General features: G+C 68.9%; 3 protein-coding genes across 6 annotated transcripts; 1 reads left to right on the top strand and 2 right to left on the bottom strand.

The window, feature by feature from the left end:
- Window positions 1-306: 306 nt before the first annotated feature.
- On the bottom strand, window positions 307-4,518 carry RTN4RL2 (reticulon 4 receptor like 2). The gene is made up of 3 exons (XM_021556006.3): window positions 4,269-4,518; window positions 1,668-2,155; window positions 307-1,268 (listed from the first exon to the last, which is right to left on the bottom strand). Exons 1-3 carry the CDS (start codon window positions 4,300-4,302, stop codon window positions 525-527), a joined length of 1,266 nt encoding a protein of 421 aa, XP_021411681.2. The 5' UTR covers window positions 4,303-4,518; the 3' UTR covers window positions 307-524.
- Window positions 4,519-6,321: 1,803 nt separating this feature from the next.
- On the top strand, window positions 6,322-12,824 carry SLC43A3 (solute carrier family 43 member 3). 3 transcript variants are annotated; one of them, XM_021556005.4, is made up of 13 exons: window positions 6,322-6,480; window positions 8,921-9,168; window positions 9,487-9,616; window positions 9,769-9,815; window positions 9,892-9,968; window positions 10,049-10,141; window positions 10,332-10,471; window positions 10,609-10,715; window positions 11,089-11,247; window positions 11,325-11,438; window positions 11,646-11,832; window positions 12,092-12,215; window positions 12,575-12,824. In XM_021556005.4, the coding sequence occupies exons 2-13, from the start codon at window positions 8,982-8,984 to the stop codon at window positions 12,728-12,730; spliced, it is 1,521 nt and encodes a 506-aa protein (XP_021411680.3). In that variant the 5' UTR covers window positions 6,322-6,480; window positions 8,921-8,981; the 3' UTR covers window positions 12,731-12,824. The 3 variants fall into 3 exon arrangements, with proteins under 3 accessions (XP_021411680.3, XP_085436161.1, XP_021411679.3); XM_085580035.1 differs by lacking the exon at window positions 6,322-6,480 and adding an exon at window positions 8,348-8,475; XM_021556004.4 differs by lacking the exons at window positions 6,322-6,480; window positions 8,921-9,168 and having other exon boundaries at window positions 9,175-9,616.
- A 67-nt stretch (window positions 12,825-12,891) lies between these two features.
- LOC110485057 (eosinophil granule major basic protein 1) lies at window positions 12,892-14,598 on the bottom strand. Of its 2 annotated transcripts, none has more exons than XM_085580040.1 (5): window positions 14,145-14,598; window positions 13,892-13,983; window positions 13,641-13,775; window positions 13,288-13,402; window positions 12,892-13,008 (listed from the first exon to the last, which is right to left on the bottom strand). In XM_085580040.1, exons 1-5 carry the CDS (start codon window positions 14,359-14,361, stop codon window positions 12,950-12,952), a joined length of 618 nt encoding a protein of 205 aa, XP_085436166.1. In that variant the 5' UTR covers window positions 14,362-14,598; the 3' UTR covers window positions 12,892-12,949. The 2 variants fall into 2 exon arrangements, with proteins under 2 accessions (XP_085436166.1, XP_085436167.1); XM_085580041.1 differs by having other exon boundaries at window positions 13,288-13,399; window positions 14,145-14,529.
- Window positions 14,599-15,107: the final 509 nt, after the last annotated feature.

Raw genomic sequence — 15,107 nt, 5'->3', positions numbered from 1 at the left:
CAGGCTGTGCAGGGCGCGGGGGTGGCTCTGCGCCCTGCGGCTCCCGTGACACCCGCCGGCATTCTGCAAGGGGTGCGGGGTGTCGGCGTCACGGGAGCCGGCGTGTCACCGGCTCCGCGAGGGCGCCGGGTGTGCTTGGGGGGTGCGTGTGTGGCCGCACGCCCCCCAGGGGGTGTCCGTCCAGCCCCCCTGCGGCGCCCTGCACGCCTCGCTGCCCTGCCACCCGCTGCTTCCATCAATATTTCAGGAGCAGCAGGCGGTGACCTGGAACGACAGTGGCCCACCCACAGCAGCCAGGCCCCACTCTCCCAAAATAAGACCATTTTTAATAAATAATTTCCCACCTTTTGGTTCCTGTTGGGGGTTTTTCCCGCTCAGGATGGGAGGGGACCCCCTTCTGCATCCTGCGGCCCCCCCCCCCGCCCCCCGCTGGCTGTTCCCCACAGTTCTCGAGGCCTCCCCTGGGGAGAAGGGGGGCACGGGCACCCCGAGGAGCCAGGACCCCCTGGGGCGCCGAGGGGGGCTCAGAGTTGGGGCAGGATCAGAGCCAGGAGGGGCAGGAGAACGGGGGGCCGGTGGGGCGCGGCGGCGGCCATGGGGGCACAGGGGTCATGGGGGCAGCTGGCGTCCTCGGGGGGCCCGCGGGAGTCACGGGACGGAGGGGGTGGCCGGGGCTGGGGTCCCCGCAGGTCGTGGGGGGGCAGCCCGTCACGGTAGAAGGCGGAGGGCGGCGCGGCCGGGAGGGTGCCGGGCCGACCCAGCGCCCGCCCCGGGGTGCCCATCACCGCCACCCCATTGCCAGCGCCACCGTTGCCATCTTCCATCTCCTCGTCGTCGTCGTCGTCCTCGGGGCAGGCGTCGAAGTCTTTGGGGCGGAGGTGGCGCAGGTCGGTGCCGCGGCGGTGCGGGGGGCTGGCGCAGGGCACCGGGGAGCTGGAGACGCGTGTGCGGCGGAACCAGGCCCAGAGCGGGCGCGCTCGGCAGTCGCAGGCCCAGGGGTTGGCGTTGAGGCGCAGGAACTGCAGCGAGGGCAGCGCGGCCAGCGGGTCCCCGGGCAGGGCCACCAGGCTGTTGTTGAACAGGTAGAGGATGGTGAGGCGCGCCAGCCCCCCGAAGGCGCGGCGGTGGATGGCTGCCAGCCGGTTGGCGTGCAGCAGCAGGCGGTCCAGGCTCGACAACCCCCGGAAGACGCCCTCCGACAGCGCCCGCAGCCGGTTGCCGTGCAGGAAGAGGTGGCTCAGGTTGGCCAGGTCGGCAAAGAGGTCGTCCTGCGGGGAATGGGAGAGGGGTGGGTGTGAGGTGGGGTTCCACTGTGCTGTTCTGTGGCCCTGCCTGGTGGGCATCAGCCAGAGAGCCACCGGTGTGGGCCCAAAAGAGCCCTGCCACAGGTCCTAGTCCTGCCAGCATCGCCCGTCACCTCTCCTGTGTCCCTGCTCCGTGAGCATCATGCAAGACCTTGTCCCACATCCCTGCCACGCTGGTGTCACCCATGGTCCTGCCCCACAGCCATCACCCTGCTCCCTCAGCATCTCCTGTCCTGGCCCCGCATTCTGGCCGTGTCAGCACCACCTTGTGCCACATCCTGTCTATGTGGCTTGTCACCCGTCACCCTGCCCAGTCCCACCTCTGTGCCCTGGGGGCATCACCCAGCACCCCACCTCACCCACCTGGAGGTAGAGCAGCCCGTTCTCCTGCAGGTAGAGGTACTGGAGGCTGCGGAGGCCGCGGAAGATGCCGCTGGGCAGGTTGGCCAGCCGGCACCGGTACAGGTGCAGGGCCTGGAGGCGGTGGAGGCCGTGGAAGGTGTCGGGGGCCAGGACGCGGAGGTGCGGGTTGTCACCCAGGTCGAGCTCCTCCAGGGCGGGCAGGTGGCGGAAGGTGCCCGGCTGGATGGAGGAGATGTTGTTGGAGTAGAGCCAGAGGGTGACGGTGCTGGGCCCGAAGGTGCCCGCCCGCAGCGCCCCGATGACGTTGTTCTGCAGGAAGAGGCGGCGGGCGCCGGGCGGGAGCCCCGCGGGCACCGAGGAGAAGTTGTTGGCCTGGCAGCTGACGGTGGGCGGCGAGACGTAGCAGGTGCAGAGCGCGGGGCAGGCGGGAGCCCCGCCGGGCACCCACACCAGCGCCGCCAGCAGCAGCAGGGCCGCCGGGCGCCCGCCTGAGGGCACAGCGGGGCGTCAGCGCGGGGCACCGCGCCGCCCCGACCCCGCGCCGCCCGCCCCGCAGCCCCCACAGCCCCCCGGGGCCGTGCCCACCCCACCAAGCCATGGGTCCTTAGGAGAGTCCCGAGGTCCTGATCGTTCCATAGGGCTGGGCAGCCCAGGAGGCCTCCAGGAGTGTTCCCACCCTTAGGGCCATGGGTGCCCGGGAGAACCCCAAGGTCATGGCAACCCCGTAGGGCTGGGCACTCCTAGAAGCCCTTCAAAGCCACGCCAGCTCCAAAGGGCCATGGTTCCCCAGGAGAACGCCAAGGTCATCACTCGCTGTAGGGCTGCACACCCCGAGGTGGGGAACTGTGCCCACCCACAGGGCCATGGCCCCCAGGAGGCCCCTGAGGGCTATACCTCCCCAGGGACCCCCCCAAGGCCATGCCCACCCACAGGGCCACGGTCTCCTAGGAGATCCCGAGGACCACAGACCCCTGGGAGAATCCCAAGGTCATGACACACAATAGCACTGAGCACCCCTTGCAGCCCCCAGACCCACATCAGCCCTCAGGACTGTGGTCCCCAGAGACCCCCTCAGGGCTGTGCTGCTGCACAACACCAAGGCTGGGCACTCCAAAAAGTGGCTGTACACCTGCGACTTTCTGGGGCTGTTCCTGCTACTGGGGCCACGCTCCCCAGGGACCCCCAAAGCTCCCTGACTCCCCCTGCCGTGGCCACGCTCCCATGGGACCGTGCCCGCCCCACGCTCCACCAGAACCCCTCTCAGGGACACAGACCCCTGGGACCCCCCTCACCCCAGTCTGGGGGGGGGTCCGTGCCCCCTCCCCAAACGGGGCGGTGCCACGTGCGCGCGTGCCGCGGCCACGTGTGGGGCGGGGCACGCGTGGGCGCGGGCTGACGACACGCGCCGCCGCTCCGGGTGTTCAGCATCCCCCCCTTCTCCCCCCCCCCCAACCCGTGTCCATCCCCCCCTCAGGCTGCAACCCGAGAGCTTCATCCATAATTCAGCCCGGCGGCCTGGATCCACGCCCGGGGATGCGTGGATGCGCCCAGTCGCCGCTACCGGGGGAGGGGAGAGGAAGGAGGGGGGCGGTGGGACCCTCCGGTGCATCGGAGGTCACACCGGAGCTGCACCGAGGGGTCCCACCGCCCCCTTCCCTCCCTTCCCCTCTGCCGGTGCTCCACCAGTTGGGGGGCTACCCACCCCCCACCCACCCACGGAGGCGTCCGGCGCATCTGCTCAGCGCCGCCCCCCTCCCCCGGCGCCCCGTGCCGGCGTGCGCCCCCCACCCGCGTCCCATCTGTCACTCCCCCACGCCGCGGGCTGACTCAGTTGGGAGCTGAAGTCACCGGTTCTCAGCTTCCCCCCCCCGGGTGCCAAACCCCCCCACCTCGGTACTTGCGGGTACCCCACAGACCCGCGGCACCCACCCGCGGCGTGACCCGGGCGCTCCTGGCTCCCCGCGGTGCCCACACGGGGCAACCGTGGGGCGTCTCCACGCCGGACTGGGGATGCAGGGGTGCCACCGCGTACGCCCTGGGTCGTGGGGCACACCCCGCTGGGCATCGTGGGGTACCCCCACTCCGGGCTAGGGGTCCTGGGGTGTCACCGGGCAGCCGGTGGATCTTGGAGCGCCCAGAAGCCGGGCTACGCACGCCGGTGCTGCACAGGGTGTGCCGGGGTTCGTGGGACACCCCCACGCTGCCCCGGGGGGGCCGGGATGGCAGCGAGTACCCACGTGTCACGGGGCACTCCCACGCCGGGCTGGGGGTCCCGGGGTGGCACCGGCTACCCCGTGGGTCATGAGACAGCCGCACCTCGGGCTGGGCTGGCAGCGGGCACCGCGTGGGTCGGGGGCACCCACGCGCCGGGCAGCCGGGGGTCGCGGGGGCTCAACCTGGGGTGCCCCGGGACTGCGCCCCCACGCCGGGCCGTGCGTCCCGGGGCGGCCCCGGGGTCCCCGCGCACCGGGGGCTCCCCACTCACCCCGGGGCACCCGCACCCCGAGCGCCGCGGGGCACCTCGAGCCGGGACCGAGGTCTCCGGGTGGCACCCCAGGGTTCACCCGACACCCGTGGGACCCCGCCCGACCCCGCGCCTACCTGGGGGCAGGTCCCGAGCCGTGGGGGGCCGCATGGCGGGGCGGCCGCTCAGGCGCTGCCCACCCGCGGGGTCATGGCCGGTGCCGGGGGGGGCTGCTCGCCCCCGTCGCCCCCGCCGCGCCGCCGGGAGCAGCAGCCGCCGCCGCCCCGGGGCATGGCACGGGTGGGCTCGGGCTCGGGCACGGGTGGGCTCGGCGCGGCGCTGCCCGCGGCTCCGTGGGGCTGAGCCCTCCCCGCGCCGCGCCTTATCCCGGGGCGGCCGCTCCGCCCCCCGCGCCGGCCCCGCCGTTTAACCCTTCCCGGGCTGGCCCGCCCCAGGCGGGACAGGGGTGGGCACAGGGACTGCCGGCGGGGACAGCGGGGGATGCGCGGCGGGCGCCCATGGGGGACACGCCCTGCAGGACTCAGATGGGGGACTCCCAGCGGGGACACGCGGGTGTGATGGGTTCCCCCGCGGGGAAAGGACGCAGGGCTCGCGTGGGGAGCTGTGAGCGCGGGACACGGAGGGTGGTCTCCGTCCGTCCGTCCGTCCGTCTGTCCGTCCGTCCGCCCCTCCCCCTGTCCCACCATCCCTGGACCGGAGCCGGGCTTTGGTGCCCCCGTGGACGGCGGGACCTCGCGGGGACTGCCCCCGGGGTGGGTGCGGCGGGCCCGGGAGCCCCGCACCCAGCGAGCCGCCGGGAGGGCGCGGAGGGCGGTGGTCCGCGCACCCACGCGGGACCGCGGCGCTGTTCGTGGTACCGGACCGGCGCTGTCCGTGGTGCCGTCGCGGCGCTGCCCGGCCCGGGGCAGAGCGGGTGGCGGCGGCGGTGCGGGATGCACCGGCCCCGCGCAGGCCCCACGCCGGTGCCGCGCGTGGGGGGGACGCGTGGCCGCGCGGGCTGCGGCGGCACCGGCACCGGCTGGCACCGGCGCGTGTTTGCGGCGCCGTCTCCGGCGAGCGAAATGCCACAAGCTGGTGCGGCGGCAGCCGTGGGAGGGGGCGTGGGCGGCGCGGGGCTGACTCAGGGGCCGCCATCCGCTCCCCCTGCCCGTGCCCCCTGCCCGGCCGCGGAGCCCCCGGCCAGACACCGCTGATCGGGCGGTGCTCTGGGTGCTGGTGCCCACCCGCCTGGGGAGCTGCGGACCGGGTGGATAGGGAGGGGATGGACAGACGGACGGACGGACGGATGAAAGGAGGGGGCAGGTGGGTGGACAGAGAGGTGGAGGATGGATTGATGGACAGGTGGACATGAGGAGAGAAGGACAGGTGGACAGAGAGATGCACAGAGAACATCTGGAGATGGGGTGGACGAATGCAGAGATGGGTGAAGGATGGGGAGGACAGACAGATGGACAGGTGGAGGGAAAGGCAGGTAATGGGCAGCTGGATGGTTGTGGGACAGATGGATGGGATGGATAGAGTTGTGATTGGAAGGGGACAGATGGACAGGTGACAGACCGATGATGGACAGATGGATGGGTGACAGACAGATGGATGGGTGATGGACAGATGGACGGGTGATGAACAGACAGAAGGGCAGCTGGCAGAGCAGATGAGAGGCTGCAGCAGTGGGGACAGGTGGGGACAGACCAGGCAGCAAGCACTGGTGGATGGACAGAGGGACAGAGGAGAGGATATGGCCAAAGGCACGGTGACAGGAGGGACAGCAGTGTCCTGGGCAGGGAGAAGGCAGGGAGTGGGGGACAAGGCACTGGCAGGGGACACAGCACAACACAGCAGAGTGGCATGGGAATGGCTCTGGGATGGCACAGCTGGAGTGACCCAGGGATAGCCCAAGGGTAGTCCTGGGGTGACCCAAGCGTCACTGAAAACTGGCCCAAGAGGGACCAAAAGGGCGATCCAAGGTGGCCCGAGGGTGGTGCCAGCAGGAGCGCCTCTTGGGGACAACAGGTGAGATGTCACACCTGGAGATGGAGGGGGGCACCCGCGGGGGGCGTAAGGGCGGCACCGGGGGAGGGCTCCGTGCCGGGACGGCCCCTCCTGGGCGGACCCACGGGTGACCGGGGCTCCGCCGAGGCCGCCTCCGCGCCCCCGAACCGCCGGGCCCGGGGGCGGGGCCCGGCCAGACCCGGCAGCTCCGCTCCGCCCGCAGTGGCGGGGGGGCCGGGAGGGGCCGCGGCACCGGGGACACCGGGAGCATCGGAAGCGCCGGGAGCACCGGGGCGGGGAGAGCCCGGTCCCCTCCCCGCCGGGCCGGGCGGGAGGCGGGTGAGCGGCGCGGGGATGCGGCGGGAGGAGCCGCGGGGCGCGGAGGGGCCCGGATGGCCACGGAGCGGCGGCGGGAGGCCGGTGTGACCGGGACGGGAGGGCCCGGCAGAGGGGGCACCGAGGGCCCTGGGCCGTGGCCTGCGGGGCTGGGCTCGGCGTGGGCGCGATGCGGATGTCCGGGGTGCCCGGGGCGGTGCCGCGGTTCGCGTGGCGGAGCGGAGGAACCGCTTCTGCCCCGGGGCCGTGGGGGAGCCTCGGGGGGCCGGCACGGCGGGACCCCACGGCTGCCCATCCCCGGGACCACGCGTGTGTCCCCCCGCCACACGTGTGCGGCCCAAGCCCCGCGGCCGGGGCTGCTCCGTGGGGCGCGGGCGGTGCCCACCCGGGGACACCGCGTCCTGCAGGGGGCAGCGGGGTGGGAGGAGCGCCCAGCCCTATGGCAGCCCCCGGGGGTCCTGTGACCCCACCTGCCCCCACCACGGCCCGGGGGGAGCTGGGGGGACACAGCAGGGACAGAGGGGACAGTCACTGATGCTGCGAAGCCCCGACCCGAGCCGTGCTCCCTCGTGGAGGGCTCACCGGGGCTCCGGGGGGCTCACCACCAGGGGGTCACACCAGTGTGGGGCTGTCACTGCTGTGGGGACTCACCCGTGTGGCTGGCAGAGACAGCATGTCCCGGACATCCCAGTCAGGCCAGTGGCTGACACCCGTAGTGAGTGGCTTGGGGTGCCCCAGACAGTGACCCCCATATATCAGGGAGCCCCGGCGTCCCCCAGCTGCTGTAACACCCCCAGTCTGCAATATTTTTTGCCACTCAGGTGGCTAAAAATAGTACAGGTCCCCTCGGGCCGGCCCCGCCCGGCTCTGTGCAGGTTAATCTTCAGCTGCTGGTCACTGTAATGAGGCCTCATTACCTGACATCACAGCAGGCAGGGCACTGGGACAGGCTCTGGGCAATGACACGGTGACAGGGGCTCGGTGCAGCACAGCCAGGCTGTGTGTGGGTGAGGGAGGTGGGGGGACACGGAGGACAGTGAACTGGGGGTGACGTGGCCTTGGTGGCCTTGCCACCCAGCTGTGGGTCACGGGGGAGTCCCAGCTGCGTTGTGGGGTGACCTGTTGTCAGCCCCAGTGCAGTGCAGTGCTTGGGGTAGCAGCGTCCCCAGGAGATATGTCATGGTCCCCAGCAGTGGGAGGGGATTCCTGGAGACATGACAGGGTCCCCCAGGGGGTGGCAGGGTCTTAGAGATGTGACAATGTCCCTGAGAGCTGTGCCTGGGTCCCCAAGGGAGAGCCCCAGGAGCTGTGCTGGGGCTCTGGGGGGTGTGTCACTGTCCCCTGCAGCGTGCCTGTGTCCCCAGGGGCTGTGCCAGCATCTCCAGGGATTGTGCCAGTTTCCCAAACACTGTGCCAGGCCCCGGGAGGGCATGTGTTTGTGTCCTCGGGGGGGTTGCCAATGTCCCCAGGGGCTGTGACAGCGTCACCAGGAAGAGTGCCAGTTTCCCAAGGGCTGTGCCAGGTCCCCAGCAGAGTGCTGGTGTCCCTGGGGTGAGGCGTGTTGTTGTGGTGTCCCCAGTGCTCACACCGGGTGTGTAGCATTGTGCCAGTGTCCCGTGGCTGTGCCAGGTCCCCTGGGGATGCTGGTGTCCCTGGGAGGATGTTGGTGTTCCCAGGGTTGTGTTGTCACCAGAGCACGCACTTGGATGCCCAGCAGTGTGCCAGCGTCCCCAGGGTTGTGCCAGATCCTGGGCCAGGCTGGTTTGGGGCAATAGGGACAGCACAGGGGGGTCCTGGCACAGTGAGGGGACTGAGCCCACACCGGGGGGCCCGAGGCACTATCAGGGACTGCCATCCTGGGGGACCCACGCGTGCTCCCGGGAGATTCGGGGGGAGGCACTGGGGTGCAGAGGTGCATCCCAGCCACGCTGCCGGGGTTCAAACTCTGCGGTGGCGGTGAAGGTGACGGTGACAACAGGAGGGCCTGGCCTCGTGCAGGTGGGTGAGGGGTGCAGGACGGGAGTCAGCAGGCACAGTCGTGTGTGCAAGTGTGCATGCCTGTAAGCCTGCGTGTGTGCCTGTGAACAGCTGTGTGTGTGTGACTGTAAATGTGTGTGTGTGCTTATAAATGTGTGTGTGTGCCCACAAACCTGTGTGTGCCCCTTCAAATCTGTGTGTGGGTCTGTCAATGGCTGCGTGCCACATGTCAACAGCTGTCCCCACGTGTGTGGACCCTGGCTGCTGCAGAGCCCTGCCCTGTGCCCTGGCACATGGGAGGACACTGGTGCCAGCCACTGTGGCCAGGGACGAGGGGCAGAGCCGGGGCCACAGTGACCTTTGCCCAGGTGGCCACATGCTGCCAGGTGTCACTGTGCACCCCAGGCATCCCTGTGCCCCCGGTGGGTGCCAGCATGGTGTGACGCCTGGCCTTTGTCACCCACAGGCTCGGCAAAGACGCCCCAGGCTGGTGACAGCCCGGGCCAGTGGCCGCCTGGGCAGGGGACATGGCGGGGGGCGCGGGGCTGGCCAAGCGCCTGGGGACCCTCCTGTCGGGGCTGCTGGAGTGCGGCGCCTTCTGCGGCATCATCTTCGGCTGGGCCTCCCTCGTCTTCGTCCTCAAGGACCTGGGCTACTTCGAGGGGCTGTGCCAGCCCTCCGCCACCCCCGGCCCCAACTTCACCCTGGGGTCTGGTATGGACCCGCACCTGTCCCCACGGTCCCCTGACTCGTGACCCCGCTGTCCCGATGCCCCATGCTGTCCCATGCCCCCATTGTGCCTGTGCCTTTGCTGTCTGCAGTGTCCCGATGCCCTGCAGTGCTGTGTCCCCACTGTCTCCAAGCCCATGTGCCTACTGTCCCCCAGTCCATGTCTCCGGTATCATCATGTCCGTGGTGTCCCCACATGCCTGGTGTCCCCTGCATCTCTGCTGACTCGTGTCCCCGGGTGCCTGTGTCCCCACACCCGTGCTATTCCCGGTGTCCCCATGCCCCACTTGTGGCCGTTCCCAGACTGCAGCAGGCAGGATGAGCAGTTCTCCCTGGTCTTCACCATCGGCTCCTTCATGAACAACTTCATGACCTTCCCCATGGGCATCGTCTTTGACCGCTTTGGCACCACAGCTGCGCGCCTCATCGCCATGTGAGCCCTGCGCCGGGGGGACACGGGGGACAGGGCTGGGGGGCTCCTGAGAACAGGGGGTTGTTGGGGTGGCCTGGCTCCCAAAGGGCTGGGTAGGGGATTCACCTGATTCCCAGGATCTCATTCCCATGTGTCACCGCTGTCCCCTTTAGCTCCCTCTACACTGGTGGGACCCTGCTCGTCGCCTTCTCCACCCCAGGTGAGACCCAGGGGGTCCCCAGCCCTGGGGGGGACCTCTTCAGTAGCCCCTGTCCCCACTGACCCCTGTGTCCCAGAGCTGGCGGTGCTGCTCTTCCCGGCCATGTCCATGCTGTCGGTGGGTGGCATCCTCCTCATCCTCACCAACATGCAGGTGGGTTCCCCCTGCACCCCGACACCCACCCTGCTGGCACAGGAGGGCTCTGATGGCACACAGGGGTCTCTTGGTGCCAGGTGGGGAACCTGTTTGGGAACTACCGCTCCATCATCATCACCCTCTACAACGGGGCCTTCGACTCCTCCTCCGCTGTCTTCCTCATCGTCAAGGTGGGTGCAAGGGACGTGGCAGTGGTGGCAGGGGAGGACAGAGCTGGGAACAGCTGGGTCACATCTACAGACATATTGGGGACACAGCTGAGCCACTGCTGGGGCCACATATGGGGACACACCTAGGCCCTGAGCAGCTGGCCGGTGGCAGCCTGTCTCTCTCTGTCCCTGACTCTGTCCTTGTCCCCAGCTGCTGTACGAGCACGGGCTGTCCCTGCGGGCCATGTTCCTCTTCCTGGCAGCCTGCAGCGCCTGGCACCTCCTGCGCACCCTCTTCCTGATGCCACGCAGCCGCATCCCCTACCCGCTGCCCCCCGGTTACGACTACGGGTACGGGGGGCTGCCTGCACCCTGCCGGGGCTCTGGGGAGAGGGTGGCTGGGTCCCACCCTGCGGGCAGCGGGTCCTGTCCCCTGGGCAGGTCCGGCCCCAGCGGGTGGACGCAGGGTGACAGAGGCCCTGCCGCAGGCTGCGGTGCCGGGGGCGTTCCCGCTCCTACCGGACCCACAAGGACAAGCGGCCCCCGGGAGAGGCTGGACCCGAGGAGACACCCCTGGAAGCGCCCGTAGCTCGAGGTGCCGGAGCGGGGATCTGCTCGGTGGGGTGGGGCTTGTATTTGGGGGGGGCGTGAGCGGGTGGGCGTGATCACAGCTGGCGCTGGGTGGTGCTATGTAAATTAAGGGTGTGGCTTGATATGTGTAATTGCATATGCAAATCAATGGGTGGTGCCTCCTGATGGATGGGCGTGGCTGGAGGACCGCTGGGATATGCAAATAATCGCTGGGTGTGGCAGCGCGTGGGCGTGGCCAAAAGGTGGGCACGGTGACATCTCTGAATGGGCAAGGTCATACCGGCGGCTGTGAGGCCCCAGTGGGTGACAGGGACAAGGTGTGGGTGCGGCCTGGGGGGGGTTGTGTCTGTATGTGCCCTGCCCTGACACCTGCACAGGTGGGGACGCCCCCGGGACGCCGTTCCGGGCCTGCGCCTGCTCGTGGCTCTTCACCTGGCACGTGGCCTGGCTCTCGGTGATGCAGCTGCGGCACTACCTGTTCATCGGTACCCTCAACCCGCAGCTTGAGCACCTGGCGGGGGGGGACCACACCCTGGGTAAGGCATGGCGACGGGGGGGACATGGCAGGGACCCCCAGGGCCGTCCCCGCCCACCTGATGCTGTCCCCCCACAGTGAGCACCTACACCAACGCCTTCGCCTTCACCCAGCTCTGCGGGGTGCTCTGTGCCCCCTGGAACGGCCTCATCCTCGACCGGCACAAGCGGGGAAAAGCCCCCCGCCCTGAGGGTAACTGTCCCCCCACCCCACGGGCAGCTGAGCCCCCAGCAGGACACTCCTTGGCCCTGCACTATGGGGGTAACCACTCCTCCCAGTCCTGTGCTCCCTGTCCCCTGTGTCCTCATTGCTGCCACCACCACTGTGCCTGAGCTCACGGCACCTGGAGAAGGGACACAGGGGGGCCGTGTCCCCATGCCGTGACCCCCATGCCCACAGGGCTCCTGGCCGCGCTGGCAGACCTGCGGTCGGCGGTGCTGTCGCTGGTGGTGACGGTGGCACTGTGCCTGCTGTTCTCTGTGTTTGCTGCCGTGCCTGTCCTGCCCGCCCAGTTTGGCACCTTCGTGCTGCAGGTCATCAGCCGCTCCTTCCTGTACGGTGGCAACGCCGCCTTCCTGGCCATCGCGTGAGTGGGGACAGCCACGGCCACGGGGACGGAGGGTTCAGGGTGGCAGGGCATGGTGGCATCCTTGTTGTGGGTGTGACAGGGGGCAGATGGGTGGCATGGTCAGGATGGGGTGGCAGGGGATGGCGGTGGGGCTGCAGGGTGGCAGACACGGTGGAGGTGTCAGGGGACAGGGGACTGGGGTGGGGCTGTCAGAGCTCAGGAGGGGGCCAGGGTGGGGTGGCAGGAGGTGCCCGTTGGTGACGTGGGTGCCTGGCAGGTTCCCCCCGCAGCACTTCGGGAAGCTCTACGGGCTGGCCATGGCACTGTCAGCGCTGGTGGCCCTGCTGCAGTACCCCTGCGTCGCCCTGGTGCAGGGGCCGCTCCAGGGGGACCCCTTCTATGTGAGTGTGCCCTGTGGGCCCCCCGAGTGAGGGCTGGGGGGCTGCTCCACGGGGAAATAGGGGTCCTGCCCTGGGATGGAAGGGAGCTTGCCACATGGGGAGATGGGGGGTCTCATCCCTTGGGAAAATGGGGATCCTGGTGCTGCCCATGTGAAAATGGGGATGCTGCCCCAGGAGGGATGGAATCCTTCCCACAGGAGTGGTGGGGTCTTATGCCATGAAAAATGGCAGTCCTGCACCAGAGAGGGATGGGTGTCCTGCTCCTGGGGAAATGGAGGTGCCCCAAGTGTCCTGGCCTAACAGAGGGGATGGGGGGAGGACTCCCCAGATCCCTGCCCTGACACTCTTCCCCTCTGCAGATGAACCTGGGGCTCATTGCCGTGGTGCTGGTGGCCTTTGTCAGCCCTGTGGTGGTTGCCCGCGAGTGCCAGCGGCGAGCCAAGGAGCTGGGGATGGCTGGCACACCCCTGGCAGCCGCTCCTGGCACTGAGATCCACGCCGAGACCCCACACTGAGCCCCACACCCAGAGCACCATTTTTGTAGCAGCCTGGGGGTGCTGTGCCCAGTGGGGTGGGGGGGTTGGGCATAATAAACATCGCTGCCCCCTCCGCTTGCTGTGCTGTCCGCACGAGTCCCCAGCCCTGTCCCCAGGCCCCTGGTGCACAGAGACATGGCTCAGAACATCTCTGCTTTACTGGGAAAGGAACTGGGATGCCATGGCAGTGCTGGGAGTTCAGTACTGGCAGATGAAGGGGCGCAGCTGGAAGCAGAAGCGGCTTCGCCAGAGCCCATCTGGGGACAAGGATAGTATCAGGGCCATGGGTGGTTCCCAGGTCCCCTCAGTACCCTGCAACCACTTCCAGCGCCCCCTATATCCCCCCTTGGCTACCCCAGTGCCCTGTAACCCCTCCCTGTTCCCCTCCCAGTGCCCTCGGTGCTCCCCTCCGTTCAGCCAGTGCCCTGTAGACCCCTCCCCATAGTGCCCTCCCAGTGTTCCTGCAATGCCCCAGCAGCCTGTGCTCCCCTCCCCAGCACCCCCCAAGCCAGGACATGGTGGGTGGGTGACCTTACCTCGGATGCTGAGGGTGGTGCAGGTGGTGACAATACCGTAGGGGTGGGTGGGTGCCCAGTTCGCATAGTTCCAGGGGCTGGAGTCCTCCCAGTAGGACTCACACTGTCCCGCCTGCTGTGCCAACATCTCAGTCCCCAGGGAGAGCCCCCACCACCCCTACCCAGCCCATTGACCCCAAAAACCAGCCCCAGCAATCAATGGCCAGCCCCTCATGCCTCAAAACCCAGCCTCCAGCCCCAGGCTCGTCCCCGATGAAGCAGCCCCAGCCCTTCACTCCCCAGAGCAGCCCCCAGCTGATCTCGCCAGCTCCCAGCAGCCCTTTGGCAGCCCCTTGTCCCCGGAGTGCCCTCACCCTGCGGCTGGTGACAGCTCCAATCCAGGGTGAGATGATGGTGTGGTAGGTTTTTGCCAGTTTCTGCAGCTCCTGGTTGCGGGCGGCGCTGTGCACCGAGACCAGCTGGCCCCGGTACACGTCCTGGCAGTAGCGCTGCGGGACGGGCACGGGCTGGCTCCAGGCACTCACCTGTGCCCAGGGGCACCTCCCGGCAGTGCTGCCATGGCACAGGCACAGCCTGGCACCCCCTGTGCCCCATGTCCCCTCACCTGGGCGCCCGAGTAGGTGTGCAGCTTCTTCACCACCACGTAGTGCAGCTGGGCGGTCTCACCAGCGGGGAGCCCCCGGAGCTGGCAGGGGGCTGCAGGGCACAGCAGGGGGAGGGTTGGTACCGGGGGTCCCTCCGCCACCCAGCGCCAGCATCAGCGCTGTGGGCATGGCAGGGACTGAGGGTGTCCCCAGGGTGTCCCTGGGAGTGAGCAGGGGTGTGGGGGTCACTCAGTGGGGCAGGGGGACACTCACCAGGGTGGCTTGCAGAGACAGTGCCCATCAGGGCGAGAGCGAGCAGCAGGCAGGGCCACATGGTAGCAGGACATGCAGGAACACTGGGGACACCACCAGCACCCTCTGGAGATGCCACAGCCCTGTCACTCTTGGCCACCCCCCACCATGGTCCAGAGCCCCTCTGCCACCCTTGGTAACAATCTCTTCTCTCTGTGGCCCTTCTGCTATACCCCATGTCCCCACTGTCCTTCTGCCACCCCAGTTCCACCTTGTGTCTCTCACCTCATCCTGCCCCTCTGTGCCGCATATCCCCCCTGTCCTTCCACCTTCCCCTGTGCCACTCCCACATACTCCTGGCATCCCAGAGACCCCCGTGTCCCCCAACACCCTTGTCCCAGCCTCAGGGATGCCCACCCCTGGTCCCCACCCCAACAGCCAGGGTCTGAGCCCACTCTGAAGTCCCCCTCCATGTCCCTGTCCCCATCCCTGCTCCTCACCTGGGGTCTGGGGGAGCTCTGCCCCTTGTCCCCCTTTATAGGGGGAACAGGGCCACATGTCACCACCACAGCCTTGCGCCACCCAGCCTGGCCCTGGGGACACCATGGGGACACTGGGAGGGGGGGAGGGAGTCCTTGCCCACAGTGGGACAGACATGGCCCCCAGGGAGGGGGGGCTGCAGGTTGGGGGGTGCCCAAGGCAGCGGGTGGGTGCTGGGGGGTGGAGGAATGGGGGCTGCTCCAGTTTGAGGGGTGTAAGATGGGCATATGGGGTACAGCATGTGCTGGGGGGGTGCTGGGGGTGCAGAGGGGACGTTGGGATGCTGATACCATCTACTGCTGGCCATGCTTGCCCAAGGGCTGTTTCCTTTCTAACGGCTGTGGCCCCCTGGGTCTGGCCTGGCCGTTTGCCCACACACCCCCTTGAACTCCCCTTAAATCTCCCATTCCCCTGCAGCACCCCCAGCCCACAGCTGAGCACCCA

This window comes from Lonchura striata, chromosome 5, assembly GCF_050655825.1.
Source record: "Lonchura striata isolate lonStrDom1 chromosome 5, ASM5065582v1, whole genome shotgun sequence".
Lineage (NCBI taxonomy): Eukaryota > Metazoa > Chordata > Aves > Passeriformes > Estrildidae > Lonchura > Lonchura striata.
This window is presented reverse-complemented; position numbering and strand designations above follow the sequence as displayed.

Excerpts from the sequence above, each read along its gene's own strand:
- RTN4RL2 (XM_021556006.3), bottom strand. The coding sequence starts at position 4,302 with ATGCGGCCCCCCACGGCTCGGGACCTGCCCCCAG. Across the intron at positions 2,156-4,268 it reads GGCTCGGGACCTGCCCCCAG|GCGGGCGCCCGGCGGCCCTG; the intron begins GTAGGCGCGGGG and ends CTGTGCCCTCAG. Across the intron at positions 1,269-1,667 it reads ACGGGCTGCTCTACCTCCAG|GACGACCTCTTTGCCGACCT; the intron begins GTGGGTGAGGTG and ends CATTCCCCGCAG.
- SLC43A3 (XM_021556004.4), top strand. The coding sequence starts at position 9,240 with ATGCCCCCATTGTGCCTGTGCCTTTGCTGTCTGCAGTGTCCCGATGCC. Across the intron at positions 9,816-9,891 it reads CGTCGCCTTCTCCACCCCAG|AGCTGGCGGTGCTGCTCTTC; the intron begins GTGAGACCCAGG and ends CCTGTGTCCCAG. Across the intron at positions 12,216-12,574 it reads TCCAGGGGGACCCCTTCTAT|ATGAACCTGGGGCTCATTGC; the intron begins GTGAGTGTGCCC and ends TCCCCTCTGCAG.
- LOC110485057 (XM_085580040.1), bottom strand. The coding sequence starts at position 14,361 with ATGGGGTATAGCAGAAGGGCCACAGAGAGAAGAGATTGTTACCAAGGG. Across the intron at positions 13,984-14,144 it reads TGTCTCTGCAAGCCACCCTG|CCCCCTGCCAGCTCCGGGGG; the intron begins GTGAGTGTCCCC and ends TGTGCCCTGCAG. Across the intron at positions 13,776-13,891 it reads ACACCTACTCGGGCGCCCAG|CGCTACTGCCAGGACGTGTA; the intron begins GTGAGGGGACAT and ends CCCGTCCCGCAG.